Genomic DNA, 12,363 nt, shown 5'->3' on the forward strand with positions numbered 1-12,363 from the left:
AGCAGCGTTTCTTGCCCCGATAAAAATAACTTGGGTCCCTGTAAATTTATTCCGCCAACTTGACCAACTCTTATTTATGTTTATCGACGAGTCCTTCTTCGAACCTTGCTCGTATTTTGCCTGTAGATCTCTTAACTGCGCCTATTGAAACTGTCGGTATCGTGACCAGCCGTTATTCATTCGAAGGCGCGACCATAAAGGAATTAATATCGACGCCCTTTGTCGAGCCTAACTCGAACTTAACTCTACGCATTTTCTTCGTTTTTATTCCTCCCTCCGAAACCAAAGGTTTCACGAATACCTGAAATCTTTCAAAGTACTCGAGGAAGAAGGCACGAGCAATGAAAATGCACAACTCGCGACCGGATACCGTAATGCTTGTTCAAATTCATCGGAGTGTCCCTCGTCGGGACTCGAACAACGACGCCGAAGTAGGCGGACCACCCTCTACGAGATGTTATTTCGTCCGGAGAATGGTCGTTCGACCGGGTACAGCGTCGGCGAGGGCGAAACAAATAGTGGAAAAAAGATACCGAGCACTTGCGCGCAATCGTGCCGAATGACTGCCTGAAATTTCAGTAATTGCCGCTGGACAAACATCGAACGGAAGAAGAAGGGGCATGCCTCGATTGCAGATTGCGTTTCCAAAGCCACTGCGAGAATCGTTAAGACGACCGTGCTTCGAATGGCAAACAAAGGAAATACGTATGTATAAATTTCGGGTTATCTTCCGTTTTATTATAAGTATCACTTATAGTTTTTTAATTATTTATGGTCCATGGTTTCGTATAATGTCTCGTTTACTTTTAAACAGGTATACGTAATTGCAACGGTCGGATAGGTTGTTACTAGATCGCGAATATTTATGCAAATTCTAATTTTTATGAATAGCAATTAAAAAAAGCAGAACCTGAATAGAAAATTGTTTTACCTGATACCATAGTTGTACTTTCAAATTTTCCGTAGATGCGTAAAAATCCGTGGTCCATTCACTACACACTGCGTTCGATAAATTGTCGATTGAAATAACTAAATAATGTGTAATCAGTAATTAAATAATGAATAATATTAAGAATGTGAACTATAGGATATACAAACTTAATATTCAAATTGTTCTATCTTGATTATTTCGTAATAATATTTTAATATATGTAAAACCAGTAATACATGAAATCTGCATGTCAAATCAGATCGAGCGAGATAGTTCAAGTATTCGCCTTCCTGTTTCTTATGTTCGTCAGAAAAGCGGTATTTATCGAAGTGTAATTTTACTTTCCCTCAAACTTCAATACAGTTGCACTAACCGATTATACAGAGAAAAAATCGCTTCCACTGCTTATCGGTTACAACGTATACATAGCACGTGTAGTCCACGTTGTAATTCATCAACTAATAGAAAGTAGTTCGACCGTATCTGTCAGTATATCTGCAACTCCTTCACCAACAGCATTTTCCTACGTTGGAAAGATCGGTATGCATCAACGGAATACGAATCGTCTCTCCCTCTCTCTCTCTCTCTCTCACTCCTGTATTCGACGTATCTGAAATATATAATTGTTTACATTTGCTGATGACTAACTTAAATAAATTACTAAAAACATCGTGGGTAAATTTAAGTCGAAGCTTTTTCTATGCATACGTATACATAACGTTTGTATACAGAAACATATAAGTGTAGAAGCATGAACATGAGTTAGCACAAGCGACGTATGATGGTAATTGCGCAAAATGATGAGACATGAGAAAGTAAACGAAGATGTACGAGTCGATTTAATAGATGTTTCCTATAGAAAATTATCTGTCAACGATCAAAAGTGACGTTTTTAAGATAGAGAAATTCTTAACAGCGAGACAAATGATCTTCAAAGGAAACAAAAAAGAGCCTCTTTCTTTAAGGGGCACGCAATTTCAATTTACAGTTGCGCGCGCGTCCATTTGATTTGGCAAAGCACGAAGACGTACAAAGGAGATGCACGACGAAGAAAGACCTAGACACGATAATAGGACCTCAGAGATCGTAAGAAGTTATTCGAAAGGCTGCCTCCCTGTATCCATCACCGTCTGTCACGGAAATTGAAACGTTGCACGATGAGTTCCGCTGGACGAGACGCGCGAATAAACTGCCTTGCTAGCTTGCAATTCAGGTATGCGTGCTAAGGCGCATCCTCTCACAACATATTGCATCCTCGGCGTCGTCTTTGCACTTAAGTGGAGGACCGTGTTAGCCGCGTCAAATTTATTATACGATTCGACACCACGCATCGTCAATCGTTTATTTGGGTTCGCGAGTCGGTATTATCAGCTGCCGAAATTAATTCTATTAAAAGCTGTATCTTCTCTCGTAGATCCTTCGCGTCGATTCCACGAATTTTTCTTCCCTCTCACTGGTACGTGTTTCTACGGAAACCAATATCTCGTTAATTCAAAGATTCCCTTTCTACACGCAATCGTACTTAAGGATAGCGGAGAAATTTAATTTTTTTAAATACGATAGAAATATTTGTAAGGAAAATTCTATTCTTCTAAATATTTAATTTTTATATCGACGTTGATCGTTTCTTTTTTCTGTACAGTATTTCTCTAACGCTAAAAGATATCTCAAGTTTGAAGCAAATTTGCAAGAATTGCAATCGGTACGTCTCGTGGTCGTATCTCGTTTTAATTTTACTTCTGTTTTTTCTGTTTCTTTTTTTTTTTTTTTTTGTTTGCCAAGTTGAGAGTAGAAAGATTTGAATATAAAAATCCGAGGGTAGTAGTTGTGTTAAATAAATAAGATTAATTAATCATTCTTACGAATCTTTCGGATGTTTCGTTTCGTTTCTACCTTCCTCCTTCTGTATCTTTTTTTTAGCCTTTTCATGTCGTGCATCTTGTTCTTTATCTGCCGAGATTCTCGCCCATATTTTTCTCATGCTCTTCATAGTTTGTCCTTCTATTTCTTTCGTTTTGGGTAGCAGCTAACAGGTTCTTCTCGATAATCCCGTCTCATCCGTGGCTATCCTATACAGACTGTCCGGTTCGAACGAAAAGCTAACCGAAACAGAAGCAAAAGGAGGCATAGGATAAACAACGCGACGATGAATACTTGGTCGACAAAATGGAGAAGATCGAATCGATTAATCGTCTTGTAGGATGAACGATAACGATAGGATATGCATGTAAACTTCTAGAATATACGTCAGATTACGTTTACCTGCCAGTTTTAATATCTTGATACACGCTCCTCGATCCCGATTGTGGTAGTTGATACCGTGTGAAATTTTTAAAACGCGTAGTTCGTTGATATGCGAAATTATTTTTTACAATAACCCGACTAATTTAAAAATTATAAGAAATATGTTTTTGCGGCAACAAACGAGATGTTTCTTAGAAGAAGGAAGAATCTTTGCGAGCATACCGCAGAATCAGGGAAGATTCCACAAGGGTAAGATGGTATCGGGTATTCGACTCACGAACGCCTACGGTGTCCAATGATTTTTTTTTTTTTTTTTTTCAGAAATGTCGCCTATATACGGACGGCTTGTATTTATATCTGCACCAGGCTTCGATTCGAGAAATTGATACGGAACGTATAGGATCAGTTCAAATCGATTAAAAAATATGCGTGTAACTTATCTAATAAATTCATTAATTAGAACAGAATTAAATGGTTAAAAGTTTTATTCTTTCAAATTGTTGGTTCGAAAAATTCACTGTAACTGTATTCCTTTGTCATCGTTGGAATATTGTAATATATTTATTTATACATATGCATATTACGGTAATATTTTTGGTAGAAATATATTTTTAAAGAACTACTTAGTACACAAAACTGGACTCTCGCAACCTACACAACTTCGAAAGGTTACGAAGTTTCAGCGAGTTTAACATGCAACGAATTCTTGTCACGAATACGCACAGTGTCTCACATTTTATCTCTGCACGTCACTGCTCGCAGATCTTCCATACCATTTTACCAAACCGTCGTACACTTCTCCTAGACAGGTATCATAACGTAATACTATGATTAGTTTCCAAATCTTTTCATCATCTTGCCTACTTTACCATTGCGAAAAATGTGTCACCTCATAATTTTCCATCTCGTGTTTGCTGCAACACGCGACGATGATAATGCACCGAAGTTCGAATTTCGATACGACGATCAGTTTGGATAGATACGGTAACGCTCGAACGTTTTTATAAACATTTTCTTATTCAAAATATTTTCTTAAACAATACTCACGCACATCTATGTTATTTCTTCGATGGCGTATTACGAACCCTAATCACACGGGCAAACGATCGACTTCCTCCGCAGCGTAACTATCGCAAATCTTCCTTAACGATAGTTGTTCGAGAACGTAACATGATTTGAAACGTAGGTGTAACGAACTTCTGAATGACGCGGACCACGAAAATGGCCAAAACTCACGACGCCGTTTAACTGTTTCCAGTAAAATGTGAATCGTCGCACGCATGGAAAGCCAAGTGGCGAGGTCACGCGTGACTCACGAACGTACCCGCGGTATTCTTGCCAAAAGTTGGCGAGGAGGGGCCATTGGGCGCGAATATCTGAATTTCAGGATTACGTGGAATCATTCGCTTTGTTTCTTTTTTCCTTCGTTCGTTCGACCGGCCGTGGAATCTTCCTCATTGCCGGATAATAAACAGGACGATGGGCCCTGCACTGGTCCCAGGCTGCAACGCAACCTGTCTCATAAAATTCACGCAATATCCCACCAGAAAGGACCAGGGTAGAAGCGTCGAATCATTCAGGAAAGCCGCGTCTTTTGCACGAATATCGAAATGCATTCCGGTAATGAGAAACCTTTCGAAGGGTAATCTCGAGGGTGTATCCACCTCTGCATTCCAGCTTCGAGATTCGCAGGTTCAACGGTCGGGAACTTTCATCGAGATTCTTCGAAACTTGGAAGAGACAAGGACACCGGAAGTTCCTAAGTAACTACGCGACATATTTCTCGCTGATCTTACAGATATTTTTGTATCCGGAGCGGAACACGTATTGCTCTTTCGAACAAAGTACCGGTGGTTACGCGTAATACTTTGATCCGGGTTTCAGTCTCGTTCACGTTTATGACTAATCGGTTGCTCGCTTGGCAAACCAATTTCCCCGTACGCAAAACATTTCTTCCAGAAACGGTTTGACAATTTACAGGATGCAATGTTATTAATTAACTTTTCGAGGGTTTTTAAATAGACCAATTCGTGTTCGATAGAACGAATAATCTTACGCGACGCTTTATCGCTAGATCGTTGCATCGCGAGTTGGATGAAAATACAAATCTGCAGGAAGGGAAGGGAAGGAGTTCTATTTTACGAGCGCGAACTACTTTGTCTTGCAAACATCGTCTTCCAATCTATCGATCTTCGACCAAGAGTATCCGCCACAAAATCGTCCCACAGACTCTACCAACGGTTCCCAAAGCATCGATACGACCGAACAAGGATTACCCTTACGATCGGATCGCACCTTACAGGCGTAAGCAAATAAACGAAAAGAGTTGAATGCACAGAGAAACGATTGTTGACGATACCGTTACGGAACATCGTTTCCAAGTACGTATATCTCGTAAGGGACCTTGACATCCTACGCGATCGTCCACCGCTCTGGCCATCCGCGAGATCATTGTCTCGGCGACCACGCGATACGCGGACGCGAGAAACGAATGATCACCGAGGAGAATACACGGTCCTGACCGGTCATTCTAAATCTCGTCCAATAAGAACCCAAGCGACGCGCACCGAATCGCGTCCTTGCGACGTGTTCGACCCCGGTGGCCTGCAAAGTGGAGGGGAATTTCAGCGGGAACAAGAGTGGTGTAAAGAGAAGAGTCGTGCACTTCCTGAGCAAGAGTCCACCGCAGGGTCCTGCGCCCGCGTAATTGGGCTCCTGTGAAGCTACTCCCTACGAAGGAGGATCCGTGGTGGGGGATGCCCTATGTAAGCCCTGGAACCGACCAGGTCCAGGCCATCCAGCATCAGAACATCGAACGCAAGGACTCGAACACCGAGGTTCGCCAACGATCCCTTGACGATCATCGCGAGTTTAACCGCAGTCGAGTTTCAACCGTAAAACTCGAGGGTGTCCCGTAACCCATCGTCGTATCTTGTCTTCGCGAACCTTCATCGATCCGTGATCGAACGTTACTATGAGGTTCGTCTTGATATTGTTGTCCCTTGTGCTGGGTCTCTGCGACGCCGCCAGGAGAACAACCGCTGCGGCATCCTCCGAGACCACGTTACATGGAAGACACATCGAACACTCTCGACAGCAACGTCAAGGTCAGTGGTTGCATGCTAATATTTAATTATTTCGAAGTTTGAATTGTTGAAAGAAAGTGGACTAGGTTCTACTGTTCATAAATATGCATATGTGAATATTTTGGTTAATTTATAGAGACGATACACGAATATCGTGGAAACGTGAAAATCGGTAATAAACTAGTATTAACTGTAGTTGAGGGCGACGTTCTTATGGAACGGATAGATTCTTATTTTTTTTTTATGGAATTTTGTATAGGATTTAAATTATTTATTTAAAAACTTGCTATCGATATACTGAGATTGAGTTTGACGGTTCTCTTTCCAAAAATAGGACGAATCTCTTCAATTTTATTTCTCTGAGATTGTACAGGACGTAGACTAGAAATTTCAAACTATTTCGTTATACTTGGAAAAATTGATTGACCGCGGTCTTACGTTTTACACGGGTAGATTTAGAAAACGCATGGGATCTCGTGGATTTACAAAAGATGGACAACGGTGCAAACGTTTGGAACAAGAATCCTTCTACGAATATCACAGAATCGCAAGACTCGGAAAGTGTGAACACGAGGCAACTTTATCCGAGTCTTCCTAATCCTGGAGATACGAACGAGCTACCAGGACCCATAACTAGTAACCCGATACCGATAATAACTCCGCCGCCTGGATGTTACGCTCCTCGGGGACAGTTTCCAAGTCCAAAGAGTTGCTCCAATTATTTAAATTGTTGGGACGACACGGTTACCGAACAATCCTGTCCCGATGGATTACTCTTCAACGATATTACCCTAGTTTGTGACTACGATTATAACGTGAATTGCGGCAATCGTCCCATGCCCACGCCAAGTAAGTAAACGGTTTCATATTTATTTTTTTTAATTTTCAAAATTATTCGCTCTTAGATCTTAGATTTATTTCCATATTATATTATTTATTTGGACGTGACTGGATTGGTAATTACATTTTTCGAACAAGTGAAAAAAAATAATTCCATCTGATATCAATTTCGTGAACTTTTGTTGCGTAGGAAAAATCGACAAAGATCGTTTATCAGCGATAAGAATTTTGTTTATCAGGACGTAGTTACTTATTGATATCATATTGTAGCAATATCTTTTTTTATTAAAAAATTACTACTACTACTAGTGCCAATGTTTCTGAAGTAAATAAACTACATTATATAAAGATGCGAAAAGATTTTTCATCTGTGATATTCCATCGATGTTGACGCATCGATCTGGCATTGTAAAAACTTTTGTCCTTTCTTCAGGGCCATCTCTGACCAGTGGAACGAAACTCTGTCCAGAACCAAATGGTCGTTACAGAAGTGCGACGAACTGCTCGGAATTCTACGTGTGTGTTTACAAGAAACCCATTAAATTTGGTTGCCCTCACGATTTGGTCTATAATGACGTAAGGATCTTATTCATGAGTTATTCCTAGGACATTTGCAGAATCTTAAATCTTAGAGTAACATCGTGGCTCACGTAAGCGTGAGAGTCTCCTCGACTTGAACTCCCACTTGGTCTCCGTACACGGTCAAAGGCCGCTCTTGAGGCCTCTATGTCGTTGTTTGAAACTAAATTCGGCATTAACCTTACATACTACTTCGTCATTCTGTTTTCTTGCTTCTGTTATAAATTATTTTTTGACTATATAAGCTTCGAATAATTTGGGATTGAAATTTCATGCAGAAACAAGATAATAATCGAACCAGATAATAATCACGCCTCGATGGTAAACTTTTTACCAATATGCGATTTTTAACGTTTACAGAGGCGCCTCGGGAGATGGCAGTTCGAATATTTGAACATACGCTTTCATTCATAGATATTAATACACCTGTTAGTCTCATAGAGAGCGCGACAATCGGTCCAGATTGTTCGAGAAATGATTATCGGACATATCTGCCAGAACTTTCGAGGAAAATAACGAATTAACAATTATTTGCTGGCGTCCGTGTAATTCTCTGGTTTGAAGATCGTTGAAACAATTTGAGATGAATTAAATAGCCCAGAGTCTAAACCCGACTCATAGAATCACTTCAAAATATCTAATTAAAAATATAATTAAAAACCTAATAATACAAATATCAAAATGAACTGGAACAATGACCCAAAAATACAGTGAATACAAACAAAGAATACATCGGATTTTGGAAAATTTTTATTTATTGTTGAGGATATACGTTTTTTAACATCTAAAACTCTGAACAGGGTTTAATAATTTTCTAACCATTTGTAAGATTTGCAACCATCCTAATACTTACGAAGAGATATCATACGTTTCCCTATTTATTTGCTTTTCTCTAAACTGTACCTTCCACCACGTATGATCTAAATTCTTTACGCCACTCACATCCTTCTGTTTTATTTATAATTTATCACTTCACAGATATTGGGCGTCTGTGACTACCCGTACAACGTCGACTGCAAAGGAGCGGCAACTCCTCCACTGCCATCTAAACCGACCTCGCCGCAAACCCAGCCGCCATCTTCACCATCGCAACCACCTACTTTACCGCAACAGCCACCAACATGGCCATCGCCACCATCCTATATTCCATCGCCACAACCAGCGCAACCACCGTCTTACGCACCATCGCAACCATCTCAACCGGCTCAACCATCTCAACCAGCTCAACCTCCTCAACCAGGTCAATTACCGTCCTATGGACCGCCGCAATCTTATCCTGGAAATCCTTGGCTGAGCAGAATTCAACCTGATTCCTGGAACGAACGATCTGTAGCTACGCAATCGGATGTCGATAAAGAGCAACAACAACAACAACAAGAACTGTCTAGTACGCAACAGCAGACATCGGAGCAATTACAAAACCCATGGAACATGGTGCATGATATTCCTCACAGTCTCAGTATCGTTCCGTGCAAAGACGGGGATGTGCACAGATTGAACGCTGCATGCACGAGCGTGGTGCTCTGCAGAAACGGACGACCCCATTTGCAACAATGTTTGTTGGGATACTCGTACGACAGGCCATCAGATTCTTGTAAACCAATTTCTATCGCCAAATGGTAGGTATATTTCTAGTAGGTGTTTATTTTTTTCAACGAATCGAAGCAAGCAGAGTTTTAATCGATCTTTGCACAGTTTTAACGAAATATTAATCGATTTTTTAAACAAATTGAACGAAATACTGTTACTAAGTGTTATTGTTCTTTGTTTCTGTTTCAGCTAATCAAACCTACGCTTTGTATTAAATACATAGACTACTTAAACTAAATAAAGCACTGATTTTTCTTAAAACTTGAATTGTTAATTGTTCCTCATCTGGTACCTTTGTCATTGTATCCGTCGGTAAGCAAGATTAAAAGAATCTCAAAATATATGAAACGCATATATACGTATGTAATTTTAGCGTAATTTTTGCGTCACATGAAATATCAGTAAGAATTTTATTCAGTGTTTGGAAAAACTAAAGCATCAGTGAGCCGGTAGAAGGTGTAAATACATATCACGAAATTCAATTATTTTATAATTATTTTATAATTGTGTCATATTTTAATTCAAACTAGACATGTAGGTAAATATGTATGAATATGTAATTTCTAAATTCCGCGCCTTAAATTGTAGAGGGCGCAACCAAACCTCGGTCTTTTCAACGATCGGTATTACAGAACACGCGGTCATAATATGTCAGCAGTATGCCGTAAGATGTCAGGTATGTTCTGTGTTCACCTCATCTGCAATTCTAACGTGATATATGTGTACTGAGTTATGTAGTATGGATACATATTATATTTTTTACTTTTTTTATATTACATACATATATTATATCATATATGCATATTACATTATATATTATATTACACATGTTACACAGAAGAAATTTCTCCTCTTCTTCTAGATTTTTAAAGAGATCTTACTTTGAAATCTTTTCCTGTTATAAAATGACGAATGTATATGGAAATTCTAAATAAATTATAAAACATAGTGACATTCTTTAACTTTTCATACGATCGTAAGAAATGTCGTGAGCGTCAAGTTTCGGAAACATAAGGAACAAAGTGTATGTATATTCCTTTTGCGAACGTTCTTTCTAATTGAAATGTTACGGCTGATTAACCAACAATTCGAAGAAGGCGCGTAGAAACAGAAAAGCGTGGTGTCGGTAAGAATTTTGAAAGTGTTTAAAAACGAAAGCAACGAAAGTCGTTTCACTCGGTTCTATCGTAAAATTTCAAAATTACGTAATAAATTCTTCTCTAACGTTATGACGCCGTAACCGGAACTACCTTGTGATTTGTTTCTGATAAAATGTACAAATTACACATAAACAAGTTTCAGGTTAGAAATAAAATACAAAATTTCATTCAACTTCAGCTATTTATAAACTTTTGCTTATACTACTTATTATTTTTGTTTCTTAGATGAAATCTTAGATCAAACCTCCACATCGAAGTAAAGTACCTTTCTACAACTTCTCTTATGATGTATAACTGAATATTTCCAACGAAATATTATTATAAATATGGAAACTCGTCGAAGCTATACCGGATGAACTTGAAGATATATTTGTAAGATCTTTTAACTTAAAAAGGAACGAAAATGTCGATTTCGTTCTTGAAAGGCGATTTATCAGCGAATTAACGCGCATTCGAGTAACAGGGGCGACAAAAATCTTTATCCGTTCCTGAATGGAACAGAACACACCGACGGTAGAGAGATATCACTTTCCCGGCTTTCTTGGTGCCACGCCCGATCGTACCGTACTTTTATGCGAACTTGAACGAAACGCGTGTTCTTCGCGGCGCATACTAATTGACGAAGGCAGAAAAATACGGCCAGTTCTAAAATTTCACACGAAATCACGATCGACGGGTAGAATCGTGTTTAGTTAAATTTTATGCCTCTCATTAAGAGGAGAAATCGGAGGTATCAACATAAAAACAATTTAAATGATAATTAATTGGAACAATGGAGAAATTAGACTAATAATACATGTAATACGAGACTTGGAAATTATCGACTAACCTTTTAGCAAATTATAGAGTTTATTATCTCCACCGTTTCGTACAGCTCCTAGATGGCTCTTGGAGAAACTACTTCGAAAACTTTGAAAACCTACTTTTGACAGTTTAGGATGACTATCATTAAATACGTCTTTATTTTAGTTATCGCGATACACTTCAAGTACCATTTTGAATCAATTGAACGAGTCAAAGCGTTCTTCTTTGACGGTTTGGGTAAAGAATGAAATAAATTAATATTAAAATCTTTTTGTAATTTATTTAATTCGCGATAGTTGAGTTTCAGCATTCTGAAGCTCTTCTTATCATACTTGTTTTAATATTAATATATTTTTTATTTAGCGATTACGAGCAGAGTGACAGAAATTGGAAACCTGTAATTTCTCTCTTGTAAGAAAGCAACGAATTTGACGAATTTTACAAAATCAAAGGAACTAAGGTAGTAGATTGTTATCTTCATATTCGTAACATTTGATTGAAGATTTTGTAATAATATTGCCGATATGTATAATACTCATGTACTATGCGTTCCCATTGCAGCCACTACGATCGAGTCATTCAAAGTCGAAATTGAACGAGGAAATTAATCGTTTGATTGCATCATCGTACCGATTCGCATACACCGTAAATTCCCTGCTAATATTTCTAACTCAGAGTCGAGTACAACTTGAAAAAACGATCGTTCTCTGCTACGCGTTCGTGAATTCAGACGTGTAACAGACACGTGTTCTATTCGCATACCAGCGACAGAACAAGACTATTTCCAGCTTGCTATAATTTGTTCTTACACAATGTTTTATTTTAACGTCTACACTATTTTTTTTAATAATCAGTGTTGTCTAAAAATACAAAAATACACAAGATTTGCTTCCTTAATAGCAAACTATTTATTGATATTTTGTACTTCGTCGGTCCTCTTAAGTTGAAACAAAGAATATTCTTTATGTTTCTTCATGAAAATCGTCTAAAGATGGCAAACATATTCCATTCACAGACGTCTGTTCTGATGGTCATTTCTCATGATTTATCGTAAATGTATTTGTATTAACAGATTAATAGTTTGATAAATTCCTCGGGTGTTCCACGTCTGATCGTTTTGAATATTTGT

At 38.6% G+C, this 12,363-nt stretch overlaps 2 protein-coding genes and 1 long non-coding RNA gene across 4 annotated transcripts; 2 read left to right on the forward strand and 1 right to left on the reverse strand.

The window, feature by feature from the left end:
* Positions 1-227: 227 nt before the first annotated feature.
* On the reverse strand, positions 228-2,921 carry LOC139985403 (uncharacterized). The gene is given in 3 exon segments (XM_071999812.1): positions 228-527; positions 529-679; positions 2,794-2,921. Coding segments are annotated over 3 exon segments (495 nt in total). The 3' UTR covers positions 228-311.
* Positions 2,922-6,008: 3,087 nt separating this feature from the next.
* On the forward strand, positions 6,009-9,531 carry LOC139985330 (uncharacterized). Its single transcript, XM_071999697.1, has 5 exons — positions 6,009-6,282; positions 6,715-7,110; positions 7,535-7,677; positions 8,659-9,299; positions 9,460-9,531. Exons 1-5 carry the CDS (start codon positions 6,150-6,152, stop codon positions 9,461-9,463), a joined length of 1,317 nt encoding a protein of 438 aa, XP_071855798.1. The 5' UTR covers positions 6,009-6,149; the 3' UTR covers positions 9,464-9,531.
* A 623-nt stretch (positions 9,532-10,154) lies between these two features.
* On the forward strand, positions 10,155-11,919 carry LOC139985274 (uncharacterized). Of its 2 annotated transcripts, none has more exons than XR_011799375.1 (4): positions 10,155-10,572; positions 10,656-11,471; positions 11,598-11,697; positions 11,796-11,919. It is a non-coding gene; the product is annotated as an uncharacterized lncRNA (long non-coding RNA). The 2 variants fall into 2 exon arrangements; XR_011799376.1 differs by having other exon boundaries at positions 10,155-10,396.
* Positions 11,920-12,363: the final 444 nt, after the last annotated feature.

The sequence above is a fragment of the Bombus fervidus genome, chromosome 3 (genome assembly GCF_041682495.2).
Source record: "Bombus fervidus isolate BK054 chromosome 3, iyBomFerv1, whole genome shotgun sequence".
NCBI classification, from domain to species: domain Eukaryota; kingdom Metazoa; phylum Arthropoda; class Insecta; order Hymenoptera; family Apidae; genus Bombus; species Bombus fervidus.

Coding starts and splice junctions, on each gene's coding strand:
- LOC139985330 (XM_071999697.1), top strand. CDS start 6,150: ATGAGGTTCGTCTTGATATTGTTGTCCCTTGTGCTGGGTCTCTGCGAC. Junction 6,283..6,714: donor CTCTCGACAGCAACGTCAAG/GTCAGTGGTTGC, acceptor TTACACGGGTAG/ATTTAGAAAACGCATGGGAT. Junction 7,111..7,534: donor TCGTCCCATGCCCACGCCAA/GTAAGTAAACGG, acceptor TCCTTTCTTCAG/GGCCATCTCTGACCAGTGGA.